The following is a 21927-nucleotide window of genomic DNA, read 5'->3' as shown; positions in this document are numbered from 1 at the left end:
TGCAGTGAATTTTGTCACCCTTTCTGCTTGAATTACTCCCAATCCATGCTGTGTTTAGCACTGGTAATTCAGATTGAGCATGGCTGATCAATTCTATCTGCCACATAAATTTGTTATATGTTGACTGGCTACCGGGAGTTAGCTAGTCAGCAATAAAAGACCATTTTCTTCAAAGCTGTGTGTTTCACAATGAACTTTCTCAGCTGGGCAAAACTAATTTACAAACCAACCATCAAAAAGACTTCAGCCTGCCAGGAACATCAGATTTTTAAAAACACCTTAGGTGTTAGAGGATTTTCTGAGTGATATGCTAGCATTGGTGTCAGTATGAAATTTCCAGAAGTGTTTGCTTCAAACAGCAATGTCAAACATACTTTTGCAACTTTAAATCCTGAAGCCCTTCTTTTCCTTTTGAAATACAAAGATTTTGGAAGGTAAACTCTTTCAGAGCAACCCACCTTACATTGAAAGTAAACACTAAGTTTAAGATATTTCTCTTATTCAATAATTTTGAGTAATTTTGAAGGAAATTCCATTGCCACTTGGACATGAACACTTGTGGCTTCCTAAGTTAATGGCATTCAGAATTCTTGCACATGTTAAAAATTTCTTGAACTGACCACGAGATGCGTCAAAGTTTTCTGTATCTTCTTTAGTTTCTTGTGATTTCAACAGATTAAACAAACTTAATGCTTTTGTTGAATTATCACCTAAGACAGAGGTATATGTCGCAACATATCATCAATCCAAAGACTTTGCATTTTTTCCATTTTTTTCTACTGCTGTGTGTGCGAGTTAATTTTGTTGTCCAACTGATTTAAGATTTTAGAGCTGATTGTGCACTCCAGTAGATGCTGTTTCTCCAGCCTCTATGTGCTTAATACATTTTAACTTTATACTGAGCTAAATTGCTTTTGACTTAGGGCAGCATGGTGGTACAGTGGTAGCACTGCTGCCTCACAGTAAGAAGACCAGGGTTCACTTACCTTGTCCTCCCTGTGTGGTGTTTGCATGTTCTCCCCATGTCTGCGTAGGTTTCCTCCGGGTGCTCCGGTTTCCTCCCACAGGCCAAAGATATGCAGGTTAGGGACATTGGTGATCCTGAATTGTCCGTGGTGTTTGGGTGTGTGTGTGTGTGCCCGGCGGTGGGCTGGTAGTCTGCCCGGGAATTTGTTCCTGTCTTGCGCCTTGTGCTGGCTGGGATTGGCTCCAGTAGACCCCTGTGACCCTGTGTTAGGATATAGCGGGTTTCAAAATGAATGACATGACTGACTGATTCTGACATACTAGGCAAATAAAAAAATAATTAACTGTATTACTTAAAATAATGCTGAAACTAACTTTAGCAGTTTTTCTGTGTTTGCCAAAAAAGATTTAAGTATGTCAACGCATCTAAAAAACTATTGGAATGCGGTTCACTGGGCGTAATCGGTAATAATAATTCTTTACATTTATATAGCACTTTTCTCACTATTGAAAGTGCTTTACACAATGAGTGGGGAGCCACCTCAGCCACCGCTAATGTGTTGCATCCACCTGGATGATGCAATGGCAACCTTTTTGTGCCAGTATACTCATCATAAATTAGCTTTTAGGTGGCAAAGGGTTGAGAGATACTTAGCTAATTAGAGACAGGGGATGATTCGGGGGCCAGGTTGACTAGGCTAGGGTGGGCAATTTAGCCAGGTCATTGGGATACACACTACTTTTTATGAAGGATGCCCTGGGATCTTTTATGACCACAGAGAGTCTGGACCTGGGTTTTACATTTCATTCGATGGATGGCACCATTTCAGACCACATGGTAAGCGCCCCATGCTGTCCTCGACCAGCACCTTTTCAATCAACAACCCAAGTTTTTCCTGTATGGTCTCCCATCCGGGCACTGACCAGGTCCAAACATGCTTTGTTTCAAGTGGATGACTTGTTCTGAAGTACATGTGGTATACATTGCAACATTGCACTTAGTCTGAATAATGCTGCATGAGTTTAACAGTAGTTGGAAGTAAGCTTAGTTGTACTGAAACATTGTAGGTAGAGGATTTGTTAAGCAATGTGTTACTGTATATTCAATACTCTGGTTCCTACCTCCTGCTTGGTTGTTGTGTGTGTGTATTTGGACATTTTCATTGCCTCAGTGTGAGCACTTCTGCCTTTCTGCCAAAAATGTGTATGTTAAGTTTATTGGAGATTCCAAATTGACTATGTGTGAGTTTGGGAGCCATTGGACTGAGTGGCATTCTGTCCAGGGCTGTTTCATACCTTGCACTTAGTCGTCTCAGGACAAGGCCTAGTCACCAGTGACCCTGAAGTAGATTAAGTGGGTCTAAGAATGTTATGTTGTTTAATTTTCAAATTAGAATTAACTGAAACTAGACATCAGCTAATGTGTTCAAAAGAAGACCTGTTGATTCACTTTCATTCACATCTGTGTGCTTTCCTTAATAACAGACACTAAAAAAATAAGAATGCATCAAATAATCAGTCGATGTCAATAAAGCACACATTTTTTGCTAAATTTAATTTACAGTTAAACTTTGATGCAGAATGTGGCTAATTAAGCATAGAACAAAATAAAATATTCCATTAAACAAGGAGTCCATTGCAGGCAGTAATCATCCCCTAAAACATAAACTGTTCACAAGATACAGTGACTCGCTAGGACTGAGTTTGAGAAACACTGAATTAGTGTGTTATTATGCAAATTCATGCTTTAATTCACTTAACAAATGTGCTTTAATTACAAACTGCAGAACTCTGCACGTGGATAAAATGGGTGCACTGTATAGAGTAACCAAGCTCTGTCAGCCTCATTGTTTCCTAATGCTCCAGATCTGTTTGATTTCCTAAGTTGGCAAAGAGAGTCTAGTAATTGTCAATTTTCTCAGCAAGAAAAGATGGAATGGAATTACTGAAATAAATCAACTTTCTCATGATATTCTAATTTTATGACCAGCACCTGTATATCAGTATACATATTAGGGCTGTAACTAATGATTATTTTGGTAGTCGACTAATCGTTCAATTTATTTTTCGATTAGTCACGAGTATTTCATGCCTGACTATTTTGATGCCTGCGACCTGTGGTTGCACATCCTGTTCTGGGCTCAAGTGCATGTCTTACCTCATCTGCTCACGTCTGTCAACCTGCTTATGTCACCCTAATGTCTCTGCATTAACACGATTAAAATTAATAATAATCAAATTAAAATAACCAGTGAAACATATGAATTTGAAAATAATCAGATGTTTGTATATTAGTGTGACCATCACAATAAAGAAGAAATACATTAAACAATACAAACTAAAGCGCATGTAGTCTTTAAACAAAAAAAGTGCATTTAACTTAACCAAAAAAAATACATCGTTAAAACTGAAAAGTTTTTCATATTTTAGTAATAAATGACAAAATGTAAACATAAACTGTATAATGTGTAAAGCCGGGAGTGCAAAGATCAAATAAACACTTTCACAAAAGGTTCAAGGACGATACAATAGCTTCCGTGGTGCGGCGGTAGGAGTTGCTGACTTATAATCAAGAGTCTCCAGGTTCGATCCTGACTGCCGCGTATATTTAGTGAGTTGCTCTTATTGTTAATATTATACAGTAAACACATACATTTGATTTGCGTCTGTAACAGCCACTGTATTAAATGTATAGTATTTGTAAAAGTTACCGTTTTTTTTTTCACTTTTATTCTCTTAGTGACGATTACGATATATACACTCTTCTTTTCTCAGTGGACCACGTACATGTCTTGCACAGTACATGTGCTTTGATCGCCACCAGGTCAACTTGTTATAGCACAAGCAACTGGCCACCTGCGTGCTCCTGCTAGCACTAAATAAGCTCACGCCTTCTCAGCGCCCAGCACTGGGGAAAAAAAACAAAGAGACAAATATATATGACATTTTGAAGAAATCATTGCATGACCTGAATAGTACCAATCAGAAAACATCATCGCACTAATGAAATATTATTTGAAAACGAACAGATCGGGTATAAATGTGTTACTTGTAATAGTTAGCTTTTTTACTTTTATTTTCTCACTCTCGTTCATGCTCTCCTTCCCCTTCTGATCTGACCCTAACTAACTAACTAACTAACTAACAGCGCCAGCATAAATTCTCAAGAGACAGCGGCATCACATCTCCAGGATGCTTTCGTTTCAGATGCTCATGCATCGCGATGGTGCTGCCAAGAAAAGAAAGGCCTGCTTTACATAATCTGCATTCAACTTTTTTTTCTTTTTCGGTGAAGTGCTCCCACAGTTTAGAACATTTCTGTCTCAATTTTTTTCCATCTCCTTCCCCCTACTGTATCCGATTCGCCATTGCAACCACGTTTATTTTCCTCTACATTCTTCTTCTCCTCAGACGTTCTTCTTCGTTGGTAGGACTGTGTGCAGTCTTGACAAACAATAACAAATTATACTGCCTCCAGACATTCATGTAGTGCATTGCAGTTACAAAAACCAATCTGGTTCTTTGTGACTGGAGCTTTTATTGAAGGTTCTGTTTATGACACGTCGACAATAAAAAATCCGCATTGATGATTTTTTGTAGTCGATGTCGTCTATTATGTCGACTAATCGTTGCAGCCCTAATACATATAGTGAAACAAACATACTGCTCGGGCAAAGCTACTGACCTTTGCATTCATTATACTTTTACTTGATGAGATGATAGTTTGCAGGTCTGTTCCTCTAGTTTCCTATCACATCTTCATTGACCTTTTCCTGACAATGCTCACCTTTGTCTATTGCCAGCTTTTTCAGCAGCTAGGCATATGTTTTGGAAAACACACACACATATGCTGCTCATTAATTCTGTTTTTATTAAAGTTTTGTGTTACTCATGTTGTTTATTCATAATTTCTTGAGTCCCTAATCCAACCATTTCTCTCTTTTCTTGATCTCTCTGGTACTCCAGAATTCTTATTTTGTTTTATGTATCCTGACCTCTCCTTTTTTTTTTTGCTGTCTTTAGCACACAGAACTTTGTTTTGACCAAAATCTTTGTTCTTAAGTTTACCTTAAATTTGGCATTCATTGTTAGCAGGTGAAATATTTTGAGGCTCATCTGATTGTGAAACACCAGCAAAGACCAACACGACATCCCAATGCCATAGCATCTGCCCGTCACTCAGAAGGTCAAGTGGAGACATCTAAAGCTCTTCCCTGAAAGTTCAAAAGCAGATTGCTGAACTTCTCCACAACTTATGGCATTCCCACATGAAGTCTGAGACTGTTCTGCTGGTCACCAGCTTCACTGGATATTATATACACAACAAGAATGCAGAGAGATTAAAGTTAGGGTTAGTCCTTGGCCAAATAATAATGTCCAAACCCCCTTAAAAATCTGCATAGAAAGCATGAGAGCTGTGGCACTTGGGGGATTCCGATTTACCCATCTTCAGCTCTCCCTTTTTAAGTTGTCTTTTCACTATTAGACAGTAAGGAGGGGGATCAGGGTTATAATATGTGTCTAAATTATTAATCAGAAAAGTGGTATGCTGTAAGTAAAACAGGCAGGTACACAAAAATGTTATTTTAGGGTAAGAAGTGGTGGCATTTTGTAAAAGCAGTCATGTTCTTGAGAATACTTTCAGTGACACTGTGAAGTATTTGTCTGCACCAATTCTCAATAACAAAATGATTTCACCAGCATGAAAAGGGATCCAAGAAACAACTGCTAGCAAGAGAGCTACCTGATGCTTACTATAAGCTGCTAGTAATTATCACAAACATTGTCTTTACTTTTGTTTTGCTTTTCTTTTTAGTTAAAAAAAGCTTGTTTGTAAATAATTTTACTATACAAAGATGAGAAAATGGTGGTTGCATTGAGCGAGAATGCACACAGCAGTGACTGATAAACTGACATACTGATGGGATTGACACATCGAATACAAAACAAAAAAAAAACACTTAACATGTCAAAATGAATAAGTACAATTTAGTTTAGTGTACAATTAATGTGCACTCCAGGAAGTTCCACTAGGATGGTTTTCTACAAGATTTTAGGTGAAACAGATTGGCACATTCCTTAAGATGGATGTCATTTTGTATTGAACTCGATAAAGTTAAGTGATATGTGGCTCATTCACACAGTGATCACCAAGAAGGAGATGGGATTCTGGGAGTAGCTTTCTTGAACAGAGTCTGAAGGTCAGAAGCAGAGAGAATGCTGTGAGTGACTGCCAATTGTAACAAAAGAATGAAGTAACTGTGTGATCAAAATTTTGCTTCTAGGATTCTGCTGTTTAACTTTATATTGTATGTATGAAGTATAAAGTCTGGTGATTGAAAGGATTTTTATAAAACCGTAGATGAAAGATAATATTGCTTGACTGTTATCTGTGGAGTCTACCTTGTACCAGCTTATATATTTTCTTTTATTTTTTCTCTTTCTCACCACTGCCATTCCACTGATTATTTATGTATTTTAGGTCCAGAAAGATTGGTGGATGTGACAGATGTGACCAAGCAGACAGAAAGCAAAATGAAGCTCAAAGAGTTTGTGGACTATTACTATAGTACCAACAGAAAACGTGTGCTCAACGTGATCAACTTAGAGTTCTCCGATACCAGGTGGGTACATTTTGGCCAGCTTTAAATACTGCAACGAGAGGCCTGTGATGTTAGGTTTATGTAGGATTGTTTTTAGTTACAGCATTTGTGGGAAAACAAAAAATTAAAGGAATAATGTGTTAACTGTACAATTCCTCTATTATCCTGCTATAAGCCCACCTGCTAAATCTAGTTGGAGCACAAATAATTATCGAAACTCATTTAAAAGGCTTTGCTGTAGCCTGTTAGTGGCATCAGATTTGGTTTGTTGTGGACCGTCTTTAACAGGCAGATCCTAAGCTTTCCCTTATAGGTAGTTACTCTTAAAGATAAAACTCTGAGACAGTGGCTTTTGCTTAACCCATTGTTTATAACGTGTTCAACTATTTCTACCATATTATACCTACTAGCATTGAGAATACCTTATATTGAATGAATATACACCATGTCAATATCTGTATGTCTGTGAATTACAGAATTAAAGCAGGGAACATTAGCCTGATGCATTTCTTTAGGTTCAGCATTTTTATGGAAACATCACCTTGCACTGTTAGCCACCAAAGTAAAAAAAAAATCCACATGAGATCCCAAATCATTTCACTGAGATACAGAAAGGATCCAAGCCCAGATTAAGATCTCTACAGTCCATTGGGTGACCTAATGCCTTAACTTTAGAGCTGATCATACTTTTAACAAAGCAGCGTCTGTTCACATGGTAGTTTTGTGCCTTGTCTGGCTTTTAATTTCTACTATTGCATTTGGCACAAGGAGACTCAATTGTTTCATTCAGTGTGGTGAGTTTTTGGTGAAAATGCTCCTTACCAGAACAGGCTCCTGGGGACACACGCTGAAAGCTGTGATAGTAGATTCACCCCTGAGGGGCCCAAGGTTTAGACATTTCTAAGCTGTCCCTTCATACTAATGACATGTTATTTCTCTGTCCATGCATGCAGTCTTTCTTCATGTTTTTTGCTTATTTCCTTAACACACAAAGCCCCAAATACACATACTTCTCAAGGACAATCTTTGATAATAATGGAGAATACTTAAATGTTAAAGAGTATATTCCAAGTTGTTTATGAAAAATGTAGTATCAGTTGAATGGATAGCTTCTTAATCTTGTGTCGATTCCTGCTTTCTAAAGAAAGTTAACATGTGTTTTTCTTCATGTCCCACTTTTACGTTATCTTCTGTAAATTGCAGTCTCACCGATTAATGAAGTCCATAAGAGATTTGTATTACAGTAGACATGGAAAAGTGATTATCATGGAACAGTGAATGGTCAATTTCTACTCCCCAGTAGCAGCTTTTCATTTTTACATTGCACTCTGTCAGAAAAAATACTGTTATTGTTGTGATAGTCATCAAAAACAAGTAATGCCGCGTTAGTGGTTTAAAATTCAATTTTGAATATCCTGAGTATTTTAATTAAAATGAATTCCTCTTTGATGCCCATCCACTCATGCATTTTCCATACCTATTTTTTAATCACATTGATATAACATTTAGTAAAGAGGTATTCAGCCAGCATCAAGTAAATTTCATGAGCAAACCCTGGATGGGATGCAGGTTCAAGCACGTACAACCACACTCAGTCATACTGGGCCAAATTCAAGTCAACCATTAACCGAGCACACACATCCATGGGATTAATCCGGAAACCATCGCCATGACCACGAATAGAGCTCAGGTCCATGGAAATATTAGACTACAACACATTAAAATGTTCCTTTTTAAATTTGATTTTCATTAAAAAATACTTAAGAATATGTTGTTTCATTTATACTTTAACTTTTTAATAATGTGCAGTGTAAATAAATAACTTCACAAGTGCAAACTAAAAGAATTTAAACGAGTCAATAAAATAGAGAAGAACAATTTTGTGGTGCAGTGATTAGCGCTGACTCCTGGGTATGAATTTTGTGTGTGGTTATTATATGTGTGGAATTTGCATGTTGTCCCGTGTCCATATGAAGTTTCTGGTTTTCCTTCCACATCTCCAAAGACATGCAGGTTAGGTACACTGCCAGTTCTAAATTGTCCTCTATGTAGATGTGTGCGTAAACTGACCCTGTGATAGACTGGTGCTCAGTGTAAGATTGTTTCCTGTATTGTACCTGATACTAATGGGACACAGACTCTAGCCTAATGCAACCCTAAATTGAATTAAGCAAATTGAACAATTTTATGCATTAAATAATAGATCAATAAACATATATATTGTTCAGTACAAAAGCAGTTTTTATTCATTTTGGAAGTTATTTTTATGCAAATAGCAAAAACTATGACAAACAATAACAAAAACAAGGTCAGTAATATCTTGGTTAAAAAGAACATCCTGTGAAGTGTTAGCTTTTATTATTTGTACACTACTTCAGAAGGTTCTTTGTTCTTCCATGTTTTTTTGTGATATTCACACAGATTACTATTACCAAGCATGCCTTTAATTAAATTAATACCAGAACACATCATTTATTAACATAAAAGGTTTACGTGGGTCCCTTGTAGCCTTTTTTGTAAGTTCCATAATTGCTTCATGCAGTGATCTGAGAGAAGATGGAAAAAAGTCTGCAAACTTAACAAGCATGTAGTTGTAGTTTACGTTTAAAAAATAATAACATAGTTAATTAACCCTCGTCTCACATACGTAACATGACAACATATTTTAAAAGAAATGCAATTAAGTCATTTTGGACTTTTACTTGTAAAAGCCAGTGCAATTTTCTTAATTGAGTCTAAGATGTATTTTTTTATACACAGTGAAGCTGACAGCACTAGTATTACCAGATGAGTTCATGGTTTGCCAAAAGAAACATTGTTTACTTTAGAATCATCAAAGCATCACACAATAAATTATTATATTTACAGGGCAGACTAGAATGAGACAAAACTTATTGACGCATCATTAAAAGAAACTGCATCAGCTGGTATGCCTTAGAGACAGCTTGTCTCATGCAAATTTTACTCAAAAAGTAAACTCCACATACAAACTGTATTTCCACAACTGTGAGGTGTTTTGTATTTTTCAAAAATTTACTAGGTACATTCACAGCACTTAATCCTAACCCTACCCCTAACCTTTGCCAGTACTTAAGACTGAAATAGACACTAATAGAAAACTATGCAAAAAAAAAAACAAATGTGAATGAACACATTAGATAGGAAACATTGGACTACTTCAAATATTTTAGGGCACTCTTTTATTGTCTGGATATAAAGGGTAGGGAATACAGGCACCCACCTGAAAGGAAATCAAAATCTTAAATCTTTTAGCTTTTAATTCCTGCAGAAAATGAAAAAGTATTTTATTTTTGTTTATCTGATGGTGCTTTCACACTTGACACTCATGTGTCTGCTTGATTTAAGCGCTTTGTTTAATAATTGGTTTTATTGATTCCTTTTTAAACTTTGAACTAAGAAAGTCAATTCAAACATACGTATAATTAATATCAAAAGGTTGATTTATACTTTAGCTGGTTGTTCTTGGAAAATAATTGATTGATGTGTTAAATTTAATTTCTATTTCCTACTTTTAACTGAATAATGTTAAAGGTACATTCACATTAGAATAGAACTACATACTGTATACAGGAAAGGTTTATGGTCTTTGTTAGAAATACCCTTGCCCCCTCATCTCTAGCTTTAAAAGTATATTTTAACATTGACCTCATACATATTCCCGAGCCATATACACAATCCTTATAGAAGTTTTTGGAAATGTTTATGTAAGAATTTAGCTGGCTGTTAGTGACCGCACCACACACCGTGACCTACTGTTTCCCTTACCAACATGCAGAACCCTCACCTGGCAGATAGAATGATGTAATTTGGTAGTTTTGGTGAATAAACTATGGACAAGCAAACTCAAGAGTGTGTCCCAGCCTTGGACAAACCATGATAACATCATGCACTTCACTTTCATGCATACCTGTTGCTCTGTTTTGGTCCGTCATACTCACAACACCCATTCATACTGTCCAGTTCCAACATAGTCTCTGTCCACTGTTTTCTCTATCTCTCACTCGACACAGCAGTAGAAAACAAATTAAATGTATAAAGATCTTCATGTACAGTAGTTACAGAGATTGTGGGTGATGTTTTAGTTTCTGCATTCATCTAATTAGGACCTGATTGTAACCTTAGAGCTGTTTTAAATTGACTTTGTCAGCGATGAGATGGGTTCAATCCTAAACACAGTCTGTCAGCACCATTGAAATCTGTTACTTTGGACATTGCCTAACCGTTGGTAGGACTTCTTATCCAAAATCATCAATGTATATGAAACGGAAAAAGGAGAATACAAAGCTGAGCTAAATACTAATTGAATAATTTGCTGCATGTGATATGTTTTGAAAGAAAGTGTTAACTAAAAATACAGTATGCCATCAGGCAGTTAGTAACTTTTAAAATAAACTTGTTATGCACTTGCTTCTTGGCACTGTGGAATGGGCTCCGGACACAGACAGACGGACATCATTTTACACCCAACACACACATTTATTTTCACCACCACTATATACAATATATACAAACTTTAGTGCACGTCCCAGTGCCTCCAGCACCGATCCCCCAAAAGTCCGGGCCTCTCACAGTCCCAAATGCCTGTTTTCTGGCCGCCTCCAGTCCTCTCTCCAGCTCCGTCCTCTTCCACGGCGGCCCCTTATATAGGAACCCGGATGGGCCCCAGCTGCTTCCCAGCAAACTCCTGCGGACACACCCCCGTGTGGCGGAAGTGCCGGCTGCGCACCCGGAAGCCCTTTGGGTGTCCCTGCTCCTCTTCCCCCCAGCACTTCCTGGTGTGGCGGAAGTGCTGAGGTCCAGGGTTGTTCAGGCACCGGGGCGCCGCCTGGTAGTGGCCACGGGTCCCTACAGGCCCCCAATACAACCAGGGCGGTTGCCCCCTTGCGGTCTGGAGGAGGTACAAGCCCTCCTCTGGTCCTCCTGGGCGTCCTGGCTGGGCTGCACGCCCAGCAGCCTGCGACAGCACTTATCATTTTATTATTCTGTAAAATGTTAATACTGAACAGGTCCCCACCAATTTGCAATAAAAAGTTTATAAGGAGAATTGATGATTTATTGATTTACTTCATATGGAATGTGTCAAGTAATAATTAATCGAAACTTGTTTGGGACTTGTCTCTAGACTATAAACTACCACATTATGAGTCTGTGTGGTATGAGAAAGCGTTCAGCTCTATGAATATTACATGTATATACGGTGTGTTTTAATAATTACTTTTAAACCTCATGGAATCCTGAAAGTCACTATTTGCATAAGGTGTTCAAAACAAGACACCCACTCACTGCCCCCTGAAATCAAACTAGAATAAGGACAAGTGATGGGACAGGGCCAACACGGGCCTTTGCAGAATGTTGGCAAATAGTGCTTCTTCGACCCTTTTTTCTATTTTTTTTCAGAATGGCCAGCTTTGTGGAAAGCCCTGAGATTGTCCGGAAGCTCTCTTGGGTTGAAAATTACTGGCCTGATGACGCACTACTCGGAAAGCCTAAGGTTACAAAATACTGCTTAATCTGTGTGAAAGATAGTTATACAGACTTCCACATAGAGTCCGGAGGAGCGTCTTCTTGGTACCATATCCTCAAGGTGAGTGCAGCATGTAGGGGCCAGGCTTTTGTTTTGTACGTAGCTCAGCCTGCTTTTCCCCTTTATGTTTTTGGTTCTGAATGCGAAGTGTGACTGATGTTTAGGTATGGGGGGATTTGTCGGTTCACTTCTTTCAAGTGCGTTTATCTGAAGGGAGTGACAGCTGATCATAGATCCTTGAAGTCCTGGGGTTTTTGCCCTTGCTAATGGTTGCTTGTCATGTCCATGCAGGGGGAGACGATCATCTTCTTGATCAAACCAACATCCGCAAACATATCGTTGTATGAGCGCTGGCGTTCTGCATCCAATCACAGTGAAATGTTCTTTGCTGATCAAGTGGACAAGTGTTACAAGTGTGCTGTGAAGCAAGGACAGACATTATTCATCCCTTCTGGTAGGATCTCCTTCTGTCAGTGGTTGGTCACTGTTCTGCCTGACCATCATTTTGGTTGTCCCTTATATTTTCCCTTCTTTTTTCATTATTCTCTGTTATACCTAACCAACCTTTTAAATATACACAATGCAAAGAATTATTTACAAGTGAAAGCAAATATAAGAATAACCCGCAGGATCCTATAGAATGTAATATGTTTTATGTAATTAGTTTAACTCATTGGGCAAAGTCCTTTTGCCCCAATGTCTCAGACTCCCTGTCCCCCAATATTTACAAGACAGCTTTGTGATGTACAATGCTGCCATCTAGTGCTCATTTTGGACAGTGTTACTTCTGATGTCTGTGAACATTGTGTTAAACTGAAAAAGAAGCTGTCTCACGCAGGCATACTAATATATATTCTGAAAGCTTGTATGTTAGAAATTGTTCAGAAAAAAGAAGTACGGTAATCCTAATTTTCTACAAGTTGCCACACTTGTATATAGCTACTGTTTTATTATTTTGTATTTTTAAGTTATTCAAATTTTGCTGTCATTGCAAAATGATGGCTTAATATGTAGATTAAACATGTTGCACTCATCCCTTTTTTACCAGATTTTAGTTGCTCCCATTGTTTATGAAGATTGCCAGGGTTGAACTTTAGTGTGGTTTAATTATTCAAATATGAAAATAACTTTTTTATGTGCTTGTTTGTTCTATAGGTTGGATTTATGCAACTTTGACCACGGTGGACTGTCTAGCTTTTTCTGGCCATTTTCTTCATAATTTAAGCGTTGAAATGCAGATGAGGTATGGGATGTGCATTTATGTTCTTAGTTTTAAAGTTATTCTGTCAGGGAATCAAAGTTACAAATTTTAAATGTTCTGACTAGCATGGAAGGGACAAGTTAGGTTTAACCCTCATTAACATGGATACAATTTTAAACCACAGATTGTTTTATAAAAGTTTGTCATAAACACTGAAATGACAAAAACATTTAAATCTTCCTAGTTGGACACACAAAATTTATCAGCCAATCTCACTGTTTGTTTACAGAGCAAACTCAATGTAAATTAAAACATCAAATGAACAAGGACAAAATAATAAGGATTTCTTTGTCTGGGCAGATGTTGAATACAACTACTTGTAAAGATTAGAAGCAAGTGGAAGTTTGCTGAAGCCTTGGAAATTATAGGCAGGGAGTCTTTCCAATACAAATACAGGGAAATGTTCAAGTGTTTCAAGGTGCATTACCTGACAGCTGATGCAAAGAAGTTATGGCTATGACTGTCCACAAGGTAAACATGAAATCACAAAGGTAATTATCTGAACAAAGCAATGTCAGTGCCTGATCACCTGAATATTGTAGCTCAGCATTTTTGAAAAAGTTTTTTCAATTTATACTCTTTAATGAGTGTTTTCAAAACAATACATTTTTTGGTGGTCAAAAAATTGAATTTCATGGTGGACATTTTTTAAAATGAATTTAAAAAATAGATGTGGTTTCATTTAAGAAAATTTTCATCCATATTAGCATCATCAGATCGTTTTCAAAATGTTAATCATCCACACTGAAGCAGCAAAAACGTGTGAATCTTTCTTAATGAACATCCACAGCTCATCAGCTGTGGATGAGTGCTGTATGCTTACAGAGCAAATCCAAACAAAACTGAAATGCTAAAAGAACATAAGAAGAAACAATTTAGAGTTCTTTGTAAGAACAGGTGATGAAGTACAACCAAGTATAGGGTTGCCAAAAAACTGGAAAATATAGACTGAGAGTTTTGCTAAAGGTTTTGGTGTGAAATAGCCAGGTGTTTCAAGGTACAGTACCTGTTGGCTGATGCAGAGGAGTTAGGAAATGACCATCCTCACAGTAAAGATAAGAAGACGGGGTAAAAAGCTGAAGTTAGTGCCTGATGACATGGCAATCATACATCAGCGATTTCAAAACGTTTTGTTGTTTTAACACCCTCACTGCTACGTGTGACCTAACTTTTTCAGATTTGCACACTTCGGAGAGTGTTTTCAAAATGTTTTGGTGTGGATGCAAGATGAAACAAAAATAGGATGTTTTCTCAGATTTATCTAAGAAGTAAGACAGTGTGTACACAGTTCCTTAAATACTTTCAGTCTCTCGAATGTTAGAAAGCATACAGTTGTGTGTTTGTGTGCTTTTTATAAGTTTATATAAAAGGACTTCGAGAGTATGTTACATCATCTAGAACAGAGTTGTTGCTATCTCATCTGGAATCATAATGAAATATGAAGGATGAGACAGCAATTTATAAAAAAGTCTCATCATGGTGGTAGCTTAATAGCTGTAGACATTGCAGCTTCAAAGAAAGAAACTACATATGTAAGGATACTTGAAGAAATATGTGTTTACTCTTGTTAAACTTATAGTCTCCACTAGTAGGCCTGTTAGTTTATTCATTAAATTGTAATGATCTCAAAAGGTCAGATTTTTATGATAGGAGGTATTTGTTAGTTGTGCAGATATCACACAAATTTCATCAGTACTGAATAAGTGGTCTTTCAGAGGCCAGCTAGTGAGCCCAATGTACTTAAGCACTTTAGCTGTACCAGTGTCATGGCAGGATGGTGTTGGTGATCGTATGAAGCTGAGAGCAAGTACAAGGTTGATGGTTTGCATACATGATTCTTCACATTATCCATTCTTGTGCTCCAGCCGTTTAAACTACCAATGCATAAGGTGATGTTCAGTGGTGAATCTTTCATTGCCGCCAGAGTTGAAGATCAATGAATTCACATTTGGAAAATAATATTAATGACATTACAGTTCAGGTAATATTATTGCTGCTTGTCAATTATACTGTGTCATCCATCATACAACTTTATTGGCAAGTCTTCCTCATGCCATTTTCCAACAAGGCAGTGCCCAGCTACATCTCTTAAGAATGTGGATGTATTGGCTGTATTCTTCTCACCTTACTTAATAGGTGCCATCTCACACTTCATTGATAATTGACTATATTGGGAGTGATTGAACAATGCTTAGATGTATCACAAGTTACCATTCATTTCCCACATGACTCTATGCTATGTTGCATAGCTTCTTGTACAACAAATCATGAAATTTTACCTGATACTAATGAGCCGCACATGTAAAGTGGCCCCATTCTGGATAAATAAAGCTTCCCTTCTAATTGCTTTTGGAATAATTTCTGTGAGTTGTTATGCATAAAGTACAGTGGTTTTCAAAAAACTGGTTTGCAGCTTCTCTGTCATAGAGCATGCTTTTTTGTGATCTATTTTTAAATAAAACCATGCAATGAATCAACACATATATCTGGTTTTATGGAAAGGAAAAAAGGTTATATAAGCCATATGGTGTCCCATATCTATACCTAATCCATTAAATTTCTACCCAGAAGAGACCTAGGGACAATGTCAAAGACAACAGTTACCTAGATGCAGGGTAATAAGTGGGCAAAACATACTGAGAGAGCATTTTCAAAATATTAAATTAATATTAAATATCAATTTAATATCTGTGCCTACATTTAACACAGAAGGGCTCATGATCAGGTCTTATGCTTCTCCTACTAGTGAAAGCAGTTTTGATACCAAATGTTAAGTTTTCATGAACCTGGCCATGACAGAGGACTACAGAACTGGGCTATGTGTAAATATGGTCTCTGGGGAGTTTCTGCAGTAATCACTTTTTAGTCTCAGTTTTTCAACAGTGACTGTTCGCATCCAATTCTTGAAAATTTATATTTTGTTTTGTAGAGCATATGAAGTGGAAAAGAGGCTGAAAATCAAAAGCCTCACTCAGTTTGACAACTTTGAAACAGCATGCTGGTACGTTGGGCGGCATCTACTGGATAGATTTAAAGGTATGTGTTTTTGTCATGTTACCTAATTTGTGTTAGTGTGTGCATATTTGTGTTCCTTGGATGGTGCTGTACTGTATCCAGGGAAGCTGAAGCTACCATACATTTTTATCCTTTTCTGAAATTGTATTTTTGACTGTAAAGTAGTGATATTTTGCCCTATTTTCAAGCTTTTTTATTTCCTTTAATTCAATGTAAATTGTCGTTTCCAGTTATGTCAGTTATGAACAGCACTATATAACAGAAAATTAAATAATTAGAGAATATAATGATATTAAATAATATAAATGAAAACAATAATACCACCCCTGTACCCCAACGGCGAAATTACATTAATTATCTAAACACAAACAACTCCACACAGCAAAGTCCATGAAAAACAACACTGGATGCAATGAAAGATGATGATAGTAAATCCAGAGATCTGCACGCTGAAAGGGAATGAATAAACAGTCCTACCGGTAGACACTGTAAGGGTAAAGATGGATGGATGGTTCAGGAGCACTCCGTTTCTTGCGGGGAAGCCAATGAATCCACTATCAGTCCTCAGCACACAGGTAGACAGAAGACAATCCAGACCCCAACAATGAATACAATCCAGGACACAGTGACTAAATATGGCTTAATTAACAGAAGGCAGTCCGACAGGTAAATGGAACACAAAATACAACAGCAAAAACCAATCTCCTTCATTTCGGACACCTGCCCTCCTTTTAAACCCCTCTGACCACCTTCAACCCCAACAGCCCCTGCAGGGACTGCTGGGAGATACAGTTTTAACTAATAGTAGCACTGCTACAACATTACTATAAAATATAAATAATAATAAATAATATGTCTTCACATTTCCATTGTAGAAACAATGCAGACAGATAGAATGAAAAAAGTCCATTTTTAACTGAAGAAAATTTACTGAAAATGTGCCCTTTTTTTTTGTAGGTATATTCAGTATATGTCCACTTCCTGTGTCATTGTCCTTTACTTTTGGATTAGAACATGTAAACTATTTTACACAGCATATCATATACATGTCTATCACTCTACATCAAAGCAGACACCTGTTCCATTTGTCCAAAGATACAAAAAAGGATGGTGATTCACCAGGTAGAACACGATATCAAATCCTGCTCCCTTGATTGGCATGGTCATAAATTACAGTTGTACATACTATTTATACCCAGAAATAAAGTGAAGAATACAAGCAAGCAAAAACAGAAAAATCAATATACAAGCTTTTTATTTTTGTTACTTGGAAAAGTATTTCAGTGGTTTGGCCACTAATATGAAAGTTTTCTTGCAGCTATTTTGAATTGAAATACAAATAAATCGTTAACAATGAATCTCTTTTAAGAAAGATATAGTGCAGACACATCTACAACTTTCAGGCTATCTTGGTAGACCCTGGTACCACCTGAGAGTATTTCCCAAATGTCTGACTTGCATCTGGCTGGCTGAAAAACAAGAGTATTCCATTTATTAAGTGTTAAAAACACTGAATGAGTAACAAAGACTTTTGAATGGCTAATAATGATAACAGGCAACACTCAAAAGCTTCCTTAGTATGTTTGAGTTACAGTGGACCTTTGTCACAGGGAGACTTTTGAATTTATATGTAAGTGCCATATGTTATTGAAAAGCTTCTGCTTTTCCGAGAAGATTGAGTCATCTTTCAAGCCAATCAAGCCAATTTGTCCAATTGCCAATTAGTCTATGTCTTAGTCTTAGTCCGTCTTTGGAAATGTCAGATTCTACAATTTAATATGAAATTTGAAACACAGTATTATTTTGCCATGGGTTCTGTCTTCATCTCTACTAGGGAAGTATTATTTCTTCTCCTAAAACCCAGAATCTAATGCCAAGGTCTGGTATGCCTTGGTTCTGTGACACTCAGACTAACATTGCACTGGATTTTCATTCTTAGCTTTGTGAGTTTTGAGCCCTCATTGTGGCTCCATTCAGTTTATTTACTGTAAAATGAGCCTGACCGGGATACATGGCTTTTGCTGGTGATCACCACTTACACGTCTGGTTCTAGGAGGGGATCCTGGCATCAATGTTTCAAGTGAGGTTCTCTTAGATTTACAGTGACATACAAAAGTATTCAGTCCCCTTGAAAGTCATCATAATTTTCTTCATGACAAAAGATTTATACACATATTTATCCATTCAACATTTTTAAAGTGAACTCATATGCTGTAACAATGCATTCTCCAAAGTCAAAATAAATAATTTCCTGTAGATATTTAACTGAAGAAGAAAAACTCCAAAATTATTGTTTGCACAAGTATTTGAACCTCTGTGCTTTGGAAGCCCCGGGTTTACATAAATGACAAATTAATCACAAATGACACAAAGGTGACAGTCATTTTGTGATATAGCAGGTCTGCAGCTTATGTGTTCGCACTGGGGAGTGGAGCAGGTATGACCAATCTGCTGAGAGGATGGCTTATCTCCAGGTTGGTGCGAGGCGGTCAGCTGTCTGTGCGTTGCCTTGTTGGCAATCAGGCATATAAAAGGGGAGTGCAAGGGATTGGGAAGAAAGGACAAAGAAACACAGATATCAGAGAGGAAGTTAAAGAAGAAGAAGAGGGCAGGAAGGCATGAGAGAGCCAATGCAGGAGTGAGCGAGCTGATGAGAGCGAACTCAAGAGAGAGAGAAGAAAGGCAGCTGGGAGGAGAGCCCCAGGAGATGACTGTGTGGCCGGCACTTAGGGTGGTTGGAATGGGTCACTCCAGGTTGAGCATGTACAAGGAGCGGGAGTGACCAGCAGTGACATTTCAGTTCTGATATTAATTGTAGTTTTAGTTTTTATTTTATTTTATAAAATTAATTTTTATTTTTATTTCGTTCTAGTTTTCAGTGGAATCAACGATTGTTATTTTTATTTAGTTGTGTTTGAAATTTTAGTTTTTATTTTATTTAGTTCTGACTTTAAGTACAATTTTAGTTTTTTTTCTATTGCAAGACCACAAATGCTGGCCTAAACATATTTCAATGCAAGTTATTTTTCAGTCAACAAAATAAACTCACAGCTCATAATGCCATTAAACACAGCTTGACTATCAATGACTAGCAAAATACCCGCGTTTCGCAGTGGAGAAGTAGTGTGTTAAAGAAGTAATGAAAAAGAAAAGGAAACATCTTGAAAATAATGTAACATGATCGTCAATGTAATTGTTTGGTCACTGTTATGAGTGTTGTTGTCATATATATACATATACACACACATTATATATATATATATATATATATGTGTATATCTGTATATCTATATATATATATATATATATATATATATACACACATACACACACACATTTATATATATATATATATATATATATATATATATATATATATATATATATATTGTGAAACCTGGCCCGGCACAGACAGACGGACAGCATATTTTGCCCAACACACTTTATTTACACTATAAAAGTCCAGTGCACACTCACAAAACCCCAGTGCCTTCTGCACCGAATCCCCCAAAGTCCAGGGCCCACAGTCTCTGTGCCTTTGTCCTGGCCGCCTCCCGTCCTCGCTCTCCAGCTCCGTCTGCTTCCTCCCGACTTCCACCAATCACTGGAGGGAGGCGGCCCCTTAAATAATGCCCCGGATGAGCCCCAGGTGCTTCCGCCTCTAGCCACGCCCAAGCGTGGCGGAAGTGTCGGCTGTCTTCCTGGCGCCACACAAAGTCTTCCCCGGCACTTCCTGGTGTGGCGGAAGTGCCGGCTCCCGGATAATTAGGCACCGGCGCGCCTGGCGGTGGCCACGGGTCCCTACAGGGCTGGGCTTCAAAGCCCTGTACCGAGGCCCCTGCCTAACCAGGACGGGCGCCCCCACTCCGTCTGGAGGAGGCACTGCGCCCTCCTCCGGTCCTCCAAGCGTCCCGGCGGGCTCCTGCCCGACCGCAACCGCCGCGGATAAACCGGCATCGGGCGCGCCTGGCGGTGACCACGGGCCCCTACAGGGAAGGGCTTCCATGCCCTCAACCCGTGGCCCCAACAGAACCAGGACGGACGCCCGCGGTCTGGAGGAGGCACAAGCCCTCCTCCGTCCTCCTGGCGTCGGCGGGGCCACAGTGCCCCACCGCTAGCGAGGACACGTGGGTCGAACGCACAACCGAAGGGCAGCACGCCCCCAGCGAGGGTCCTACTATGTCCCCAGGGTCCAACCGCGCACCCTGGGACATCTGTCTTCGCACCGCCGCGCAAACGTCCCCAGTGGTCTGCGCGCTCGCCTGCGCCGTTCCCCAGCGGGTCACTGTAGGCCTCCGGCGTGAGCACTCCCGAGCGCCCTCCCAGGCGGGCAGGTCCCGTCGCGTCGGCCTCAGCGCTCGGGCGGGCGGGCCTGTAAAATAAAGAAAAGAGGGCCAGAAGCACAGCCAGGACACTCATCCCGAGCGCCCCGTCGGTCTCCGTATCGACCGTACTCCTGCCCCCTTCCGACAGCCCCCAACTTGCCTGCTGAAGTCCTCCGCCGCAGGTTCCATGCCCGTCCGCTCGTCCGCGGCACCGCTCTCGCAGGCGGCTCGCCCAGCCGCCCAGGGGATCTCCTCTGCCGCAGCAGGACGGCCCTTCTCCGGGCGCGCACCAGCGCCGCTGTCTCCTATCGGAGGAACCGCATTCACCCTTCGGTTCCTCCTTCTTCTTGACGCGCTGACGGTCTGGGTCTGAGCACAGCGAAAGCTCAAATCCAGCCCCGTCTGCGTCCAGGCAGAGCGACAGGAGACAGTTGCAGGCTTGGAGCGCAGGGCGGGGTGTGGCGGAAGTGCCGGGCTCCCGGGATAATTAGGCACCGGGGCGCCGCCTGGCGGTGGCCACGGGTCCCTACAGGGCTGGGCTTCAAAGCCCTGTACCCGAGGCCCCCTGCCTAACCAGGACGGACGCCCCACTCCGTCTGGAGGAGGCACTCGCCTCCTCCGTCCTCCAAGCGCCCCGCGGGCTCCTGCCCCACCGCAACCGACGGGATAAACCGCATCGGGCGCCGCCTGGCGGTGACCACGGGCCCCTACAGGGAAGGGCTTCATGCCCTCAACCCGTGGCCCCCAACAGAACCAGGACGGACGCCTCATGGGTCTGGAGGAGGCACAAGCCCTCCTCACGCCCTCCTATGCCCCGCCGGCTCCGCCCGGCCGGGGCCACAATATATATACATACACATACACACACACATATTATATCTATATCTATATCTATATATATATATATATATATATAGCAAAATACCTGCGCTTCACAGCGGTGAAGTTAATTAAAAGTTTTATTAAGAAGAAAATTAAACCTTTTTAAACTGAGGGAAAATATACCAATAATTATTTGTTAAGGATCTCTTTGTATACGACATTGTGAGTTCGGGCCTCCGGTTGTAATATGACCAAGCTGTGCGTTGAGCTTACTCTTAAGCATGCAAGTACAGTTGGCCATGTGAACAGTAATCTTGTTTCAAATCTCACAGCTTGGATTGCTGCTGTCATAATCAGTTTGAGTTTCATGGTTTGTTTCAATTATGACAG

The 21927-nt window shown here is 39.5% G+C and overlaps 1 protein-coding gene across 2 annotated transcripts in view; it reads left to right on the top strand.

Moving 5' to 3' along the window:
• Positions 1-21927, top strand: part of phf2 (PHD finger protein 2) — a 93845-nt gene that overhangs the window by 39895 nt on the left and 32023 nt on the right. For both annotated transcript variants that reach the window (XM_039770965.1, XM_039770964.1), the window contains exons 5-9: positions 6449-6590; positions 11988-12174; positions 12406-12568; positions 13270-13357; positions 16305-16411. In XM_039770965.1, coding sequence (XP_039626899.1) covers positions 6449-6590; positions 11988-12174; positions 12406-12568; positions 13270-13357; positions 16305-16411 — 687 coding nt within the window. The remainder of the gene's footprint in view (positions 1-6448; positions 6591-11987; positions 12175-12405; positions 12569-13269; positions 13358-16304; positions 16412-21927) is intronic.

This window comes from Polypterus senegalus, chromosome 12 (assembly GCF_016835505.1).
Source record: "Polypterus senegalus isolate Bchr_013 chromosome 12, ASM1683550v1, whole genome shotgun sequence".
Classification (NCBI taxonomy): Eukaryota; Metazoa; Chordata; class Cladistia; order Polypteriformes; family Polypteridae; genus Polypterus; species Polypterus senegalus.
Note: the sequence above shows the minus strand (reverse complement) of the source record. Positions and strands in the feature narration are given on the sequence as shown.